This window comes from Clupea harengus, chromosome 4 (genome assembly GCF_900700415.2).
Source record: "Clupea harengus chromosome 4, Ch_v2.0.2, whole genome shotgun sequence".
Classification (NCBI taxonomy): Eukaryota; Metazoa; Chordata; class Actinopteri; order Clupeiformes; family Clupeidae; genus Clupea; species Clupea harengus.
The window spans coordinates 7,390,268-7,408,077 of NC_045155.1; the positions used below are offsets into that span (position 1 = coordinate 7,390,268).

Below are 17,810 nucleotides of genomic sequence, written 5' to 3' on the forward strand. Positions count from 1 at the left end.
GTTTTGTGAAGGCCCTCACTGACTGCAGATTACAAGCCTAGCAACCAGTCTGTGTCATCTTGTTTAATAACAGCTTTATTTGTATTTCCTTCAATACGAAACTAGACAGATATTTAAACTTTTGAGTTGAAGCTTCCACAGGTTTTCACCCGCTAGATTTGGTTTATCAGTCCTCTAAGCAAGTCCTTCATATATTGTTAAAATACATACAAACTTTTCACTAACACTGGCAAATTTGCCAATCAGAAACATGCATTACTGGAGACCAGCTGTGTTTGTGTCTGTTCTCCTTTTCTCCAAGACTAAGACAACAGCAGGGCCGGGCCAGGGACTGTGGATTCTCTGGGATTAACCAGTATGACATCAAATATCAGCTTACTTAGTGGTTAATGCTGGTCTGTGAAAGTGTTTTCAGCAGCCTGGTCATGAGTGCTTTATATAAAGCTTGCACTTCCATGATTTGGCTGCATAATTTGCAATTCGTTGATATGAGAGCACAGTGTTGCACTTTAGATAATCCCCTTTACCTTGATGTCTTGCTTTCCCCTCTGTGGTATCTCCGTCTCTGCCTTCTGAATCAACCTCAGTGTATGTTGGTTAAATTCCAAAACAAACTCAGATAAATCCAATCAGATTGCCACATGAAAGCAAACCTCCTAATAGGGAAACCTAATTGCGTCTCTCCACAGGGTGAGGTACAAGACTTCCTCTCTCTGAGTCAGGAAATCTAATTGCGAGGAGAGAGGACCATATCAATGGTGTGGTTTATGCCTGCAGACACACCGAACTGAGATAGACGGTGTAGTGTGGTGTATGGATGAGTCTGAATGCAAAGAGTCCATTTATAGAATCCAGCATGAACAAAAGAATGAAAGGCTTTTTTGGTTGTTGTTCTTCAATTAAGTTAATGGTTTGGACATGACTTTAGCACATACTGACGTTCAGCTGTTCATAAATTAACATTAAAATATGTTCCATCCAAACAGAACCATTGATTAGTCTAGTAAACCATCATGAAATAAGGCCACATGAAACTTGGTCCTGACCCCTTGATTGGGTGAAGTGAACCACCCCACCCCCCCTCCCCTCCCAACCTTCCCATTGGCAAACAACCGTCATGTCACAACTGTCATGTCACTAACATGCGGTTAATTCTCCTAGTGTTCATTTCATTGCTAAGAAACAACGGATGTTCTGTGAAGATCCTATGATTCTACTGGGTCCATAGCTTTCCGTTTGTTTGCTTGTTCTTACAGAACGAGCCATCTTTGACGAGGTACAGTACTGTGGTTGAGTCTCTGAGGTCAATGTGACCATTCCTGGGATGAGAAACATCCCGCATTTCCTCCTCCATTGTGGAGATTTTACGTGGACTCCCGACAGGCAGACCGAGCGACCCTCTGAGCAGAACCCACTCAGTGCAGGATCTCCTGCTCCTCGTCTTCATCGTACATCTCTTCCTCCTCCCGGCGCAGGAGAGGAAGCTCGATGTCAGGGCCTTCTTTGCAGGGCAGCTGCCTCACCAAGTGTGCCTTCCCTTAAAAATATATAAATGGACGTATATATTTTTAAGAACATGAAAGTCAGCAACATTTTCTCAAACTAATTTTCACAAATAAACTAAGAGGTAGCACCTACTGGTTACTACCAGAAAATGGTGTGGTGTGCTACTGCTGCATACTTCATTTCTAGAAGCAAAGTTGACCATTGTCGTCTCTGAACTAGTTTGTTGGGTTTCTCTTGTAACAGGAATTTCCTGTTGGGAAATCAGATGGAAGTCCAAGATAATGCTACCTTTGGAGTAGTAAGTCTTAAGGCCGACATGCAGAGAGATGCCTAAAAGACACACGATGAAGCCTAGCCAGTTGAGCAGCGTCATTTTGTCTCCAAAGAACTCAGCCGCCAGCAACAGCGTGCACACTTCCTACACAGTGGAGAAAAGGAGGGAATGACAAAGAGAGTAAGAGAACAGAACAGGAGCAGACCGTCTGTTGAAACAAAACAAATGCCTGATGGCCGTTAATTAGGCGGTGCGCTGGCGTATCTAAACTAAAGGTGGTCCTTCTCAGCCCCATGGGTATTTGTTCTGCATCACATCCTTCAAATCAATTAAACCATCTGGCTGTTTCACAAAGATTTCGGAGTTTGCCCTTTGCACTTATTTGGGTAAGTCCCGTATCCTGAACTGTGCTATAGCTCCCACAATAGGGTGCATGCTTCGTGAGAAAAAGACTGCAGGTCAAGGATCACAGACTCGCCTTGAATATCCCAGCAATGGAGAGAGTGAGGCTGGACGTGCGGGAGACCAGCAGGAACTCGGAGAATCCCAGTCCGAATGCCAGGGCACCTCCCAGGGACAGGGTGGACAGGGAGTACAACAGAGGGGCCAGCTCACTCACACGGAACAGCTTCTCCGAGGTACACAGGCTCAACCCTTAGTGCAGACAAAAACACAAACACAGCTGATTTAATGACCAGCAAGGGAGAACGATAAACAATAGTATTCTAAAATGGCAATATTGTTTGAGCAAAATGATTAGGTCTGATGGTGATCGTATAAATGATGGTGCCTTCATGCAAGTAACATGGATAGGGTCATAGGCGTCAAATATACCTATGTGTGAATATCTGTGGTAAAACATGCATGTCTGTCTAACTGCCAAGTGACCATGTAAATAAAAAAAAAAGGTAATAAACAGGCAGTTTTTCAGAAGAAAAAAAACAGGAAAAACAGGACCCAGAGCAAACCTTCATTGTAAAGAAAGAGGGGGAAGAGCCCCAGGAACATAAGAGGCTGTAGGTGGTACATGGTGTCAATCGGGTTTTGGAGACCTGTCAACAAAAGAGCATCAACAAAATGTCTCAATGTTAATCTGCTATCTGTTAACCACCCCATCCCCAAATATCCGGTGTTGCCATTAATTCCCACCCCTCTCCCACACACACACACACACACACACACACACACACACACACACACACACACACACACACACACACACACACACACACACACACACACACACACACACACACACACACACACACACACACACACACACACACACACAGGGAGCAAGACCTTTTTTCATGTGTGTTACCCGGATACTGACCCAGTTCTGCTTTCTGCATGAGGACTTGCGTGAGGGTCCAGCGGATGCCGCCGATGAAGGAGGCGAGCAGAACCATGACAAACCCTTCCAGGTTGAACTGGGTCGATTCATACGTGAACATGAACAGACCACCGGAGATGAGCAGCACGACCACGATGATGAATGGATTCTGACAGATAGAGGGGTGGAATTAAAAAAAAAAAATAAATAGGTCATCAGCTGTTCATTCATGACTTCTTGATGTTCTTCGTGTTTCACAGAAAATATCGCTGTAACATATTAAATTTGAGTAGGACGTTCATTTCTGGCCCATTAGGAAGACGTTACAGTTTTTCTAACAGCATAAATTAATTTCATTTAATTTAATTTCATCAAATATAAAAGTTATATTTCTGCACACCAAGGCTTTGACACAATACGTGTTAATTAGCCAGATGACAATATCACCTGTTAGCTAAAGGAGTCTCCTCAAATACAGCTGTAAACACAGTAAGACCTCTTACCCACTCCTCTAGCTTAAAGACAAGCGAGAACAGCAAGATGAAGAGGACAGCGGAAGACTTGGTCATGGTGTACCTGAGGAAGATGGCGACACGAAACAAAACATATTACATCTGACTGTTCAGCAAACTAAGATGAAATAAACAGATATAAAGCTACTTTCAGATTCACAGTCAAACCCCTAAAAAAAACATATGGGTCTCCGGAAATGTGGACCTGAAAATACTTCTTCACCTTTTATCCTTCCTGATTTCTCCACCTCAAAACACACGCACACACACACACACACACACACACACACACACACACACACAAACACTTTCTCGCTTACTTACAAACTGATGGTGATGAAGAGAAAGCTCCAGTTAGATAACCCAATGTCCAGCACAGTTGACAAAGCTACAACAGAAAAGAGCAAAAAGTGTAAACAACTGTAAATGTTTGCCAAGTGCTTACACCAGACAAAGAGCTTCATCCAGTCATTAAACAGACATAAACTGATGCATGAGCCACATTCATTTATCATTCCTGTCAGCATTATGTGAGGCTATCATTTATGCAAAAAAGTGCTGAGAATGTATAGGCAGCATACTTGAGGAGAATGTTTTAGCACAATCATTGGGCATAAAGAGACAACAGACTTTAAACATTCACTTTTAACGCTGCCAGAATAAGCTTGGTTCTAGGTTTAGATACATGGATCACTTAGGACAGCGATTTAAGTCTTGGTTCATGTTCTACCCCGCACTTCATGAACTAAAGCAATCACTGATAAGGCTTTTCGAGCACTTCATACTAAGACTGTCAAAATAGATAAATGGTATCTGGACTTTGGTTGCCATTCAAACAGCCAGATCCAGAGAATGATAAAACACTGTAGCACAACTATTCTGTTACCCTGTTACCATGGTTCTTTTAATTTTTCCTCTGTGTTTCAGTACTATTTGAACTCTCTCTTTCTTCAATCAAGAGCACCTGAATAAGTAAGTGTACATGCAGGCTTACCAGTTGGTGCCACTTTGAAGATGTAGTCTGACCAGCCAAGCATAACCCTTTGTTTACCAGACCAACATTGCAAGGCATAACGAGTGAAGGCAGAGAGACAAAATATCATGGTCAGGTGCACCAGAGTCATGAAGAGGGGAAAATGGAAGTCCTGAGAAGCAAGAAGAGTTTGAAGCACAATGAATAGCAGGTTGAGAGAGAACTTCTTACCAGAGCTGGATAAATTAAAGTTGTGGCCTTAAGTCTTGGTCATGTGTTCCGCAATCATTTTTAGTAAGACATATGTACCTAGTATGTACCTTGACCACAAACGTAAATATGCCCAGCCATACCTTCATGAGCCATTTGTTGTAGAACGTGATTCCAATGGAGAAGACATAGTAGAAAAGCACTAATCCCACAGTGCGGACCGCACGGCAGAGGAATTGTACCGGGATCACCATAACGGCACTCCAGTCAGCCCTCTCTTGGAAGAGGGCTTCACTCGACGGGTATCATAGCCTTCAGTCCTTGAGTCCTCCACCGTGATCACACCTGGGAAGAGGTCAGCCACGTCAACAAGACAGGCAGTATTTCAGTATTTAGTCTGAGATAACTGTGTAACTGTGTGATAAGGTTGTCTCCTTGAGTTGCGCAATCATTGTGATATTAGCTATGTGTACTGGGTCATGTGTCTACATCTGTTTCACACAGCCAAGCACTAAATCTAAACAGGGAAATGTGTTTCATGGTAGTGTATATGTGGTCAATTATTTCCGAAAGTGATGTGATGTTTGATAGCTATGATAACTGACAGCGATGGTTGATTCAAATAAACGTATTGACAACTATGAAATCAAACAATGCTTAGCCACTGTTAGTGTGCACTTGTAACACCAAGACGCAAAGAGAACACAACACTAACATTTAAAGTGACTAAATAGCTTCAAAATAACTTTTAAGGAACCATTAATTACCACCATCCTGCCCCGTAACTGCTAACCAGGTTAACGTTGACTTACCAACTGGCAGGTTGCCTTGTTCAGATACATCGAGAGTAAATTATGTTGTCAAACCAGTTACGTGACGATCTGTTATCGAAACATTGTCTTAGTTTTTAAATCAGTAAAATTGCTAGCCGTCCCATTAACTAAACAAAGAAAAACGAATTGGAGTGGAAATCCAATGACGAAACAAGGGAGCACTCTTGACCCCACTTCTGCGACGTGTTATGTGAAGTAGCTAGATAGCGTGCTAGCTACCAAGCCATCACATGAACTGTAGCCTGGGAAATAAGGAATTACACGCCACTCTCTTGACGATGGGGAGGGTATACAATTGTAAAACCCAATGGTGAGATGTATTAGCTTGCAAAAAAAGAAGAAAACATCGCAATATGTTTTTTTAATTATTCAACACTGAAAGAGGGCTGGTGTCCTTACCTTTCCACAGTTGCTTGTCACATCCGTACTCCAATACTGTGGGTGGCGACGTGCACATGTTCCACTCCCCCTAAAGCACGGTCCTGTGCCAAACTACAGAAGAATTGCAGGACGTGACGTTGAATCTCCAGGCTACTTGTTTGTGCGGTGTGTAATTATTTGCTATCACGAGCTGTTCATGTAAGTAAGATTACATACTTACTCTATTATCTGAAGTCTGCATAGCCCATTGAATATATAAGTTTGGTTTTGCTAACCGGAAGGTAACTACAGACTCCGCTTTACTTGCGTCTAGAATGGCGGAAGAGGAGGATGACCCTGCTTTTGATGAAGATTTCGACGATTCGGGCAACGGCGTTGAATCAGGCCACGGCAAAAGAAAGAGGCTGTTTTCGAAAGAGCTCCGGTGCATGATGTATGGGTTTGGAGATGATCAGAATCCGTACACCGAATCGGTGGACATTCTCGAGGACCTTGTGATCGAATTCATCACTGAAATGACGCACAAAGCCATGTCTATCGGACGCCAAGGCCGTGTCCAGGTTGAAGACATCGTGTTTCTCATTCGTAAGGATCCAAGAAAGTTTGCCAGAGTGAAGGATCTTCTGACTATGAACGAAGAGCTCAAGAGGGCGCGTAAAGCTTTTGATGAAGCAAACTATGGCTCGTAATTGGCTGCTTCATTTGAAATGATCAATGAGTTAGTTGGTGATTAGACATCATCTGTTTTGACAGTCACACACCAAAGTTGTTCTGAATCACTCAGATTCATGGTGACGTTAACATGGAAGCTCTTGATTGGGTCATGTGCATTTATTTGGCCCAAACGGGCCGATATCTACTGTTTTCACGACTACCATCACCGGACTTCTTTTTTTTTTTAAGAAAATAAACGTATTTTTCATTGGCAGTATTTATGATTTATTAATATCATGAGTGCATGTTGCCATTTTTGTCTTGATGGAAACCACAAAAATGTGTCAGTCAGCGCTTAATCGTGCAGTCTAAATTTAGTAGTAGGCTATACTTACTACCAGGCTAAATGTAGTACTTACTGTCCAAAATAAAACTGCTTCTACACTAGAATTTAACCATTCTGAAGGAGCAGTGACTTGAGCATGTTCTTGGTATTCTTTATGCATTAAGACCTGGCATGGTAACCGGTGGCATAGGTATGCTGAAACATAGATTGCATGGAGATATTGATGCCTTTCAATCCTAGACACATAATTATGTTATTGTATGTTTGGATGCACTTTCCAACACAACTAACTTCCCAAAGTACGTTTCCTGGGTAGTAAATAGTCAACATGAGTGGTCTATTGTGTAGGCCTATAGGAATATCTGCAGGACAAAGTCTTTTTTTTAAAGCATAGGAGCCCAGAAGATTGACACCACTTTGGAATTAAAAGAAACATCAAAGGGCATAGGTAACGCACTCTCGTTACCTGCACGCCATCAGGCCAATCATGGCAATCCGCCACATGTCAATACGTCTCAGGCCTACAGCCATATACCTGTTGATTACCACGGATGTATCCAAATACTTAAAAAAAAAATTGCTCTCAAAAGCCGAGTAGGGCATGTCACTAGAGATCAATGAAACTTTTGGAGAGAAAAAAGAAAAAAATATATAACGTTTATTGATAATCCTCAAAAACAAAACCATACAGACCATCAAATATTAGACCAACTAAACATGAGCATGTTTTATTTATTTATTTTGTACTGTAAAGCATTTATTAGTTACGATGAAATGATTGGCTTTGGCATTGGTTTAAGCAGCGATAACAAGCTGCCGATCTAGACTATATATCTAGACTAAACGCTCAGTAGTGTTGGGGGTATTTTTGATGGTGTGCGCTCTCGATGTACTGAGCGTTCTCCCGTGGGGCTGTCACAACCTGGCTCCTCGGGTCTTTGAACATGCCTGTCACTGAAGCAACTTCATGAACTCCGTGTCACAAAAAAATGTGACCCTGTGTTGGAAAGCCCCATCCGGGTGTCAATCTGTCTGTTGAGGCCTAGATGAGTCAAGATGAACGGGGAGGAAACAATTGACCAGAACATAAGAGCAGGAAGGGCATGAGTGGGTGTAAGGGACTGGTTTGTCGACAGGGGGTAACGGGGAAGAGGAATGTCCGTGAGTCTGTTTTACTGCACGTTCTCCATCATCTTGAGGAATTCTGGGGGGGGGGAAGGAAATAGACAGCAATAATCACCATGCAGTACAGGCATACGGTGTTTATTTGAAATTGATAAAAATAGTATTCTAAGCATGTCAAAAAGTTACAATTACCGTCAAAGTCCAGCATGCCATCAGAGTTCTTGTCTCCGTCCTTAAGCAGCTCATCAATCTCATCTTCTGTAACCTGTTCACCAGTACTACGGATGATCTCAGCGAACTCATCTCTGTCGATGTATCCATCAGCGTTCCTAAAGAGACAACAACTGCTATGAAACAGGATGTTCCCAAAGATTAAGAACCATATCACACATAGCATATGAAGAAGAGTGACATACGCGTCGAACACACGGAAGCACTCTGCCAACTCTTCCTCGCTCTTGCCAGCCTGATCCTCCTTTAGGAGCCTCACCATCATGACCAAGAACTCCTCGAAGTCGATGGAACCGCTGCCTGAACATCATACACAAAAACGTCCATTCAAAAACAAGGCCCACATTGTAGGCCCTATAGGACTCCAGGTAAACGTGTGAGGGTAGCCCAGACCTACAGTAGCACATCGATATGCAATCAGTCTGCTACAATGTTTTATCAGTGAAATGTAGCTTTCTCACCATCCTCATCGACCTCCTCGATGATCTCCTCCAACTCCTCTCTGGTTGGGTTCTGGCCCAACATTCTCATGACCTGACCCAACTCCTTGGTGCTGATATCACCGCCACCGTCGGTGTCGAACATATCGAAGGCAGCCTTGAACTCTACAGGGTAGAGGGTCCACAACGCCATGTTAAAAACATAACTTACCTCATTACAGTATGAGTTTTAAATTGACGTTTTCCTTCGTACACTCACCATTGAGCATCTCCTCGCTCAGGTAGCCACGAGCCTCCTGTTGCGCGTCAGTCTACAAAAATACATCGAAGTGTTTGTCATCATTGTTGGTTGATTAAAACTAACCTATAACCCATATGAAATTAATTAGGCAACACAATATATGAACAATTAGGACAGCGTAGGCCTACTTTTTCGGATTTGCAGAATGCATTTGCACTGGCCTTTTGCCAATTGTCATATTAACTATTTCTTATGTAAAGTGGTATTTATTGTTACACCAGGTTTTTTTGTATTGCTCTTAGCTTGACCCTTGTACGTCGCTTTGGACAAAAGCGTCTGCTAAATGACTAAATGTAAATGTTATCCATTCGTCAGACTTCTGTTTCATCCGACACTTAGGCTACTGCTGCATTTTATCGTGACTATTTTAAGCTGAGCGAATTATCTCCGTAGCCAGTGACTGTATTTGGTAATTTCGAAATACAATCCTTGGAATGTGTCGCCTAAGCAAGTAGTCTACACAACCGTCTCTGAATGACTTCCTTTTAGGTCGCAAGTATCAGCCCCCCCTCTTCTCCAGTTGCTGCAAGTAACCCTTTAATATAACTCTTTCCCCTTATTAGTCACCGATTCGCAAAACCCAAATGTCCGTTGTTGCATATTAATGCCTGTTTTATTCTGAACATTTTCAATTAGACCTAGGCCACCCCAGGAAAACAACAAGGACAGTATAGAAAAACACATTACATCTATCTGATTCGCATATCCGAAAAACTTTGAAATAACAATTTTTCTAATGATTTTTTACAAAGAGTTCTTGTATAAACGAGAAAAATAGCTGAAATTAGTGAAGTGTTCCTTACTTCATATGATCTCCACACAGTATTCTACTGTGTTCTTTAGGTATTCCATAACCCTATTTAATTCTAAGTACACCTGTTTAATTTCTTCTGGGACCATTCCACAAAGAGTTATAAACTATTTTTTATGCTTTTACAAACAAAATCGACGATGACTGGGTGATTTGACTACTTACCATGATAGGCAAGTGGATTTGTTTTCCCCCCTAATATCCACGAAATAAAACCAAAGGAGTGGTCAATCCGATTGCACCTCAACAGAAAGACTAGACGTGAAGTGACAGTTCAGACATACTTAAAACCGACCACTTAAGACACGCCCCCTGGCGTACCCGGGCCTCCAGATTTAGAATCTTGAACTTTTAGGGTTCTTCTTCCACAAGCCAATCGAAATTTCGAGTGTGTACAACAGTAGTTCCAATTGCTCTAGATAACGTTTTGGTAAACACAGTCAATATGAACAGATAGAGTATTCAGGAGGGATCAAACTGTTTTAAAGACACTTGAACTGATGGAAAAGAACCCAATGATTGACAAATGCATGCTGGATTCCTGATCAACTTTGTAGCTTTATGTGAAATGCATTTCTGGAATGCAACAGAATGCATTCTGTTCTATTGTATTGTAGTCATCTCATATTCATCTGGGATGTACAACATGTAGACTACAAAGTTTTAATCACACTCATTATGAGTTTGTTTTAGAGGTTGCCAAATTACTAGTGTCTATTCTGAGATGCAAATCAGTGATTTCATGTTTGAAATGGCGTTTATAGCGTTCAGGATATTGTGCAGAGGAGGTCAGGCTCTTGGGTGGGTAGTTATCTTGGGACTTCTCAGGGGTAGAGTGAAACCTTAGACGCTCAGGAAAAAGTGCAGTGGTGCAGAAACTTCACCGCACCCTGAATAGCAGATGATTGAAGACTAAAAGGGGATAGAGTAGCCCCCTCCCCTGAAAACACACATACAACAGCGAACCAGGTAATTCGCACATGCTACAGGCTCTGATCTGGCTCTCCATGTATGGTGGTTGTTTCCTGGCCCAGGTCAGGAAGGCGGGGCTAAGAGACATTCGTTAGGCGTTCAGGAACGATTGACTTGGGATTTGACAAGTGGGAGGGCATTAAGCCCTATATACTTTGAGGTCGAGGGGCTATGTTTTTAAAGGGAGAATTTGCGAGGTGATGCTTGCAGGCAGTCCGATGGCATTTGAACGCTTTTAGAAGCACCACTTAGGGGATTTTGCCGAATCAATTATCTGGCTCATCAAGGCTTGACCTTGCATCCCAATCCAGGGAGAAGGCATGGGCATTTATAACACAGGGGATTGGTGAATGGTGATTGTACCTTTCCTGGGAGACAAACACACGCCAGAGGATGATGTCGGCTGGGCAGCAAGCGAAGATCCTGAATGAGAGATTCGATTTTTTCCCCCTTTTTTTATGGATGACATTTTGTTTTGTTATGAAAGGCAATGTTATCTTGCTGTTCCTGTTGCTTGGTTAGAAAAGTGTGATGGTGTTTTTTTTTTTTAAACAAATGTTTACTTGACTTTGTCCTGACTAGCTGTCTACCAAAAGACACTAAGACGCATAAACATCTAACTGGTGTTACAAGTAACACATAAAAGGTAAGTATTGTGGGTATAAGAGTATGTGAAATACGTCCGTTATGGAGATATCACTGATATGAAGAAAGAAATTAAGTGTGGATGCAGACATTTGGTCTCTCTGCCTATGGACAAGCCACATGGATGTTGTATACTTTTGTGGGGAGAGAAGACTGTTGATGATGTGGAAACATGATCTGTGACCCAAAGGAGTGCAGAGGATGGTGGATGGAGAGGGGAGGGGAAGGGAAGGTGGTTTAGTCTCATGAAAATGTGATGGCACGTCTCTTGCACATACAATATTTGGGTATGAAGCATGGACAATGAGGCTACAAAAACAAAATATGATGCACAAACTTGTAACAATGACATGAAAATTTACTAGAAATGAATGTAAGTTATACATTAAAAACAACATTCCAGTAATTGCTATCAAGTATAGAGAAGCTCTGCCAATTTTGTTTTCTCAACCAGGTCTGCTTTTTAAGTCAAGAAGAAAATAAAACCCCTGGACACACACGCTTCATGAAGTACACTGTATATTTTCTGAGCGTTTACATAATTTTAGTCTCTTTAACATTAAGATATAACATTGAGGTGGGAGCTGAGGCAAAGATGGAAGCTGGTTTATTTTGAAACATTTCACAGAGGGTGGGGCAAGGAACGAGGGAGCCAGAGGAGACTCAAATAAGGGGGTAGGGTGGAGGGGTATGTCTCAAGAACTAGCAGGTGTGGAAGGAGACAGCTGAAGGGGAGGCATGGGGTGGGAGGGAAAGTGTCTCAAGGGTGTGTGTGGATATGGGGGGAGTGTTTGGCTGTCCACCTCAAGGGTTTCATATGGTTATTTATAGATGTCCACCAGCAACCATCTCCAGAAAAGTGTTGGCAGCATGATACGTTAGATTAGTCATCTCAGTTTCTTTGAATTCATTAGGACTCCCCTTTAACTTTGATATGATGGACTTCATTCTTCATTCTCTTTGTATCCAAGGTGTTTGTTTCTTTCTTCTCACCCATTAGGGAGGTCAGCATAAGCATCTTGTAAAGAATGGGGCACGAAGGAATGTGGTTTGAATCTATTGTACGTTCTCCATCATCTTCAGGAACTCTGTGAAAGACAAGGAAGGAGTGGAATTACAGTTCCACTATGAGAGGCGGCTGGGGGGTGTTGGGGGTTGTTGAGCTAAACCACACAGGCATAATGAAGGTTTTTAGACATAATGAGATGAGCTGACATACAGAAGTATCAATTAGGGAATGAAGGAATGTGAGTATGTCATTACAATCAGATTTATTCTATTAAGCCTATTATCACATGGCCCCAGTGAAGGTATAAATGTATTTGTGACTCTGTGTGTGTCCGTGTGTGTGTGTGTTTTTATAATAAAACAAAAAATAAAAATAAACCTGTGAAAAGAAAGCTTTACAGACTAAATCTCCTCACCATCGAAATCGATCTTGCCATCTTTGTTTGTGTCTGCATCACCCATCAGCTCGTCCACCTCGTCCTCGTTAATTGGCTCTCCTGTGGCCGTCATAATCTCCCCAAACTCCTCACGATCAATCCACCCATCCCCATTCCTGTTGCCACCATCATTGGAATCAAGACAATCATTCAGTTATTCACAGCACGTGTCCTTAAATGCCCCATGATGCTATAGATTCCTATTTAGCTGCAGTTATATGAAGAATTAATGTAGGAAGTACATTGATATACACCATAGTCAACAAAGAACTGTCTGCATGTACATATACAGGGCAATTTCACTAAAGACAGATGAGCAAGTGCTTTCAAGTAAGCAAAATAATGGAGTGTATTTTTACTAGAAATCTCATCAGCCAATCTACAGCTATGAAAATACACACATAGATTGAAGCAATTGAAAATATATACAGTGCTGCTGTGTACCACTCATTGGTATGACTGTACTACTGTTATTTTTAGACACCTTTTACTTTATTTGTATTTACAGATAATGCTACTTTATACTCCCACTCCACTACATTGGAGAGAGAAAAAAATAAAAAATGTTGTGTATCAGAACTTTGTTTTTCTTATTTTCTCTCCCATTATTCAACTCACAACCCATCAGATTTATCTGGTGTCCCTGTATATAAAACTGTATATAAAGTAGTTCAAACTAGCGCAGCCTCCAGCAGCTACAATAGTAACATGCTGCTTACACACTCATGCTTCAGTATTAATAATCTAATGATGTCATATATAATATTATATCAGTCAGAGGGACCAAACCAGTACTTTTACTTTAACGCTTTAACTACATTTTGCTGCTAATACTTATGTACTTGACTTGTTGGAATTTTCTTTGAAATGTATTTTTACATTACTGTATTGATACTTTTACTCAAGTGAAGGATCAGAATACCTTTTCCACCACTGGGGCATGTGTTGGAGAATGCTTTACATTACATTTAGTCATTTAGCAGACACTTTTATCCAAAGCGAAGTACAAAGGAGAGAACAATCAAGCTATGAGCAACAGAGACCTAGTGTAACAATAAATACTACTTTACATAATAAATAAAAAAAAGTGCAGAAATGTAACTACTGTAAGTGCAATGGAATGCACAGATGGATGGACTGGGAAAACTTAAAGACCTTGGGCAGTGCCTCCTGCAGATGTTTTAATGCATTGCAGCTGGGATGGCCCATGTCATGTCAAGTAGGCCTATGGGGTGTTGTTGAATCAGTCAGCCCCAATGTGCAAAAATACATTTGTGCATGTCATATAAAAAAAAAGTGCAAATCAATTACACGTATCAAAAATATTTGGTGCGCTGGTTCGTGCCAAATTATTGAAAAAAGACATCAGAGATTCAGTTCTTGGTTAAGTCTTACAGACACACACTTGTCAAACACGCGGAAACACTCCGACAGTTCCTCCTCTGACTTTCCGTCCTGGTCCTCTTTGAGCAGCTGCACCATCATGACTAAGAACTCCTCAAAGTCGATGGTTCCACTGCCTACAGAAGGTAAGATTTCATATTAAAGGGACCAGTGTTTGCATTGAAATATTATATTGAACTATATTATGTTATATTGAATTATATATATATATATATACTGTATATATATTAGTATATTATATATATATTATATATATATATATATAATCTATATACATATATAATCTATTATCATAGAGTATCCTTTAAAAAATGATCACACATTTGTCCAGTGTGTGATCAAAAAAAGAATGTGTAACTTTATGTTAACAAGTTTGATAGTTTACCATCCTCATCAACCTCTTCAATAATGGCGTCCAGTTCTTCCCTGCTTGGGTTCTGACCCAACATTCTCATGACCTGACCCAACTCCTTGGTGCTGATATCACCACCACCATCACTGTCGAACAAATCGAAGGCAGCCTTGAACTCTGACAAAAACAGGGATGAGAGATTTTAAGCGGCAGTAAAAAGAGTGCTGTTCCGGCAGGTCAGGGGGAGGGAAAAAAAGTGTTTAAAGAGCACAGTGGATGCCTAGGTACTAGCTGTTATAACTTAACAGAACTAAACAAAATTGTCATAACACAGCTTTATTTATTTACATTTAACAATTAGAGCATTCACAATAATCACTCAAAATCAGTAGGGGGTGACGCGTAGAAACAGATGTTTATGGCTTGCAGCTCTCTCTCTCTCTCTCTCTCTCATTGACTGTCCCTTCACTCCCCTATCATTTCCCCTCTGTCTGTAGATTGCTACAATGTGGGAAAATGGAATTATGGAATTAGGGCAAAAAGTTCTAATTACCACCATGAAATCAAGCAGGCTAAGAAACCAAACTATTATCGCCATCCTGTTGATCAAAATGACTCGAGTCTGACTACTGGTTTGAAGACATTTGACACATTTGATTGTCTTGATTTTACCATAACATTAGCTCACGTGACGTGTACTAAACTCTACATGTGTCAGGCTTAACTATGTGACCTGAGTGATTGACATCTCTGTCTTACACACACACACATACACACACACACACACACACACACACACACACACACACACACACACACACACACACACACACACACACACACAGACACAATTACCTGCAACCATTTCCTCGCTTAAGAAGGAGCGAGCATCAGCTTGGGCGTCAGTCGGCTGAAAGAGAAGAGAAAGAGAAGAGAAAAAAAAGGAATTCCTTGGGAGATGCCTTGTCTTCAAGGCCGTTGATCATTTGAATGGGAGGAAGTGATAGAGGTGCAAAGCTGACAAGTAACTTTAGAAACATGTTTCTTGAGTCTGATCAGATCAAGTGATTTTACTGGTAACAGAAAAACATCTGGTATGATTCAAAGCCCTAAATATTTTCCACATGTTCCCCAACACGACTGCAAATACTACTGAATAGGTTGAGTATCAAAAAAAAAAAAAAATCTATTGAAGACAAAACAAAAGTGTGAATTTTGCAATTTCAGACTGCTTTCTAGACACAGATAAGCTGTTGAAACCTTAAAAGCTTTCTGCTTTCTATTTCACATCTTCCACTGTACATTTCTAAAGAAACAGAAGATGTTTTAAAGGAAGAACTGTAATTTTTCATCAAAAATATATATAAATCTGCCAGTAAATGCAAAAACATTACCTAACATTCAACAAATAAAATGCGGAGATTAGTGCATACTGCTGACAGTGATTGCTTTTATTGTATGTTAGTCTTCTATAATCACTGTGGTGCTGTTTGGTCTGTGAATCATGCAGAATTTTAAGCCATTCAATTTTTCATCTTCCTCCTCAGATCGGATCTCAAGAAGGGATGTGTACCTATCCTGTCAGCCCCTTCATAGCCAGCTTATTCTCTATATTAAGACAGTTACTGTAGTTATGGCCCATGTGTAGTGCATCACCACCACACCGCACAGACCACCCTGAAATGGGATCCCTCTTCCATAGAATTGTCAACAATTAAAAGCACGCTGAGGATATGAGGAGAAATTGAGAGTCGGAAGAATCAAACACTCTCCCTGCCAGCAGCTCAAACTGTTCTGTCCATCTGCCAATACAAGGTCAGCATGGTACAATAAATGTCACGATCAGGAATTATCCTAACCGTGCAAAAGAGGGCCCTCACCCTGACTGAGTATGTGCTCTGAAAGCCAAACCAACATTTGTATTTGTTGCCCTGGAGACCCAGTTTTGAGGCTGGTGGCGCGATAGTTCTCACCCTTTGCAACGATTGGTGTCAGAAGTGGGGTGGTGGTGGGGGGGGTGCGCCTGCTGCGAGGCCGATATCACAGCAGGAGGAACCGCGCCGATGAATGAAGCGCTAGAGTGCAGGGATGGGAGAAGTTCTGTGGGGCAGATGTACTAGGAATGCCAGTGTGTGCATGAAGCGCAATGGCACCCTTCCAAAAAGGGAGGGCAGTGTGACACTGTGCCATCACCATGGTTAAGTATGTGCTTCTATTGCCATCGTTACGCCCCCTGGTGGCTCGGAGTAGGACGCAACATAAAGGCAACAGGTTACAGTACAGTTACAACAAGTAACAGTCTAGGCGAAGGATTACCTGGATATACGGGTTTGAGGCTGGATGGGGGGACTGCTCTCTCCCTGTGCTACACCAACTCACAGTGCCCAGAAATGACTAGTTCACTCTCTGTGATTTGGCCCCTTCTCAGCATCAAATGGCTCAAGCTGAGTTATTCAGAGATCTTCCTTGTTATTTCACATATCTTCTGAAGCACAAATAGCGCACCAGCAGGCAAATGTGCCCTTGGCCTATAAGCTAAGCTTTAAATGTTAGGATGTCAGCTGGTGTTTGCTCACACGAATGTGACATTGCGGTTGCTGTCCTTCTGGACAGTGCTGACATCTCAACGCTCATCAACAAACATGCCTCAAAAATAAGTCTCTGCAAACAACACTGACTAGAGAGTTTGTCATACTTCATAAAAGGGATATGGGAACATTTATATTTCAGGTAAAATATTATTTTGCATAATAATCTAGAAAATGTTAACTGCAGATCATTGACTAAATGTGCAAACTGAAGACCCGGTGGCCACAAAACAACTGCATAACCTATTTGCCACAGACAGCTGCTCTTTCATCTCCCCAAAGCACACAGTTTCCATGGTCACAATAGCCTGTAATGAGTCCCATATAAACATGCCCACATATCCAGTGGTTTCTGTCCAGGTTTCTGAACACTTTGATGATTTTGTAGTCACAGAAAATACTAGTCCATGAAGGGTGAATGTCCAATATGGTCCATAATCTTTACTGACAGTTAACTCTCTTTCCAGGACTAAA

At 41.5% G+C, this 17,810-nt stretch overlaps 4 protein-coding genes across 4 annotated transcripts in view; 1 reads left to right on the forward strand and 3 right to left on the reverse strand.

Annotated features, from left to right (window-relative positions):
- LOC105890624 (collagen alpha-1(XX) chain-like) overlaps positions 1 to 5,939 on the reverse strand; it is a 36,377-nt gene extending 30,438 nt beyond the window's left edge. Inside the window, 10 exon segments of the mRNA XM_042707519.1 lie at positions 1,419 to 1,537; positions 1,795 to 1,924; positions 2,259 to 2,434; positions 2,749 to 2,832; positions 3,114 to 3,282; positions 3,617 to 3,689; positions 3,950 to 4,013; positions 4,620 to 4,770; positions 4,952 to 5,153; positions 5,621 to 5,939. Coding sequence (XP_042563453.1) covers positions 1,419 to 1,537; positions 1,795 to 1,924; positions 2,259 to 2,434; positions 2,749 to 2,832; positions 3,114 to 3,282; positions 3,617 to 3,689; positions 3,950 to 4,013; positions 4,620 to 4,770; positions 4,952 to 5,062 — 1,077 coding nt within the window. The 5' untranslated portion in view covers positions 5,063 to 5,153; positions 5,621 to 5,939.
- Positions 5,940 to 6,099: 160 nt separating this feature from the next.
- On the forward strand, positions 6,100 to 6,950 carry taf13 (TATA-box binding protein associated factor 13). Its single transcript, XM_031565963.2, has 2 exons — positions 6,100 to 6,220; positions 6,336 to 6,950. Exon 2 carries the CDS (start codon positions 6,337 to 6,339, stop codon positions 6,709 to 6,711), a length of 375 nt encoding a protein of 124 aa, XP_031421823.1. The 5' UTR covers positions 6,100 to 6,220; position 6,336; the 3' UTR covers positions 6,712 to 6,950.
- A 794-nt stretch (positions 6,951 to 7,744) lies between these two features.
- Positions 7,745 to 10,199, reverse strand: tnnc2.2 (troponin C2, fast skeletal type, tandem duplicate 2). The gene is made up of 6 exons (XM_012816711.3): positions 10,096 to 10,199; positions 9,078 to 9,129; positions 8,840 to 8,983; positions 8,564 to 8,678; positions 8,340 to 8,476; positions 7,745 to 8,226 (listed from the first exon to the last, which is right to left on the reverse strand). Exons 1-6 carry the CDS (start codon positions 10,096 to 10,098, stop codon positions 8,195 to 8,197), a joined length of 483 nt encoding a protein of 160 aa, XP_012672165.1. The 5' UTR covers positions 10,099 to 10,199; the 3' UTR covers positions 7,745 to 8,194.
- A 1,240-nt stretch (positions 10,200 to 11,439) lies between these two features.
- On the reverse strand, positions 11,440 to 16,618 carry LOC105890625 (troponin C, skeletal muscle). Its single transcript, XM_012816672.3, has 5 exons — positions 15,604 to 16,618; positions 14,782 to 14,925; positions 14,398 to 14,512; positions 12,972 to 13,108; positions 11,440 to 12,635 (listed from the first exon to the last, which is right to left on the reverse strand). Exons 1-5 carry the CDS (start codon positions 15,611 to 15,613, stop codon positions 12,604 to 12,606), a joined length of 438 nt encoding a protein of 145 aa, XP_012672126.2. The 5' UTR covers positions 15,614 to 16,618; the 3' UTR covers positions 11,440 to 12,603.
- Positions 16,619 to 17,810: the final 1,192 nt, after the last annotated feature.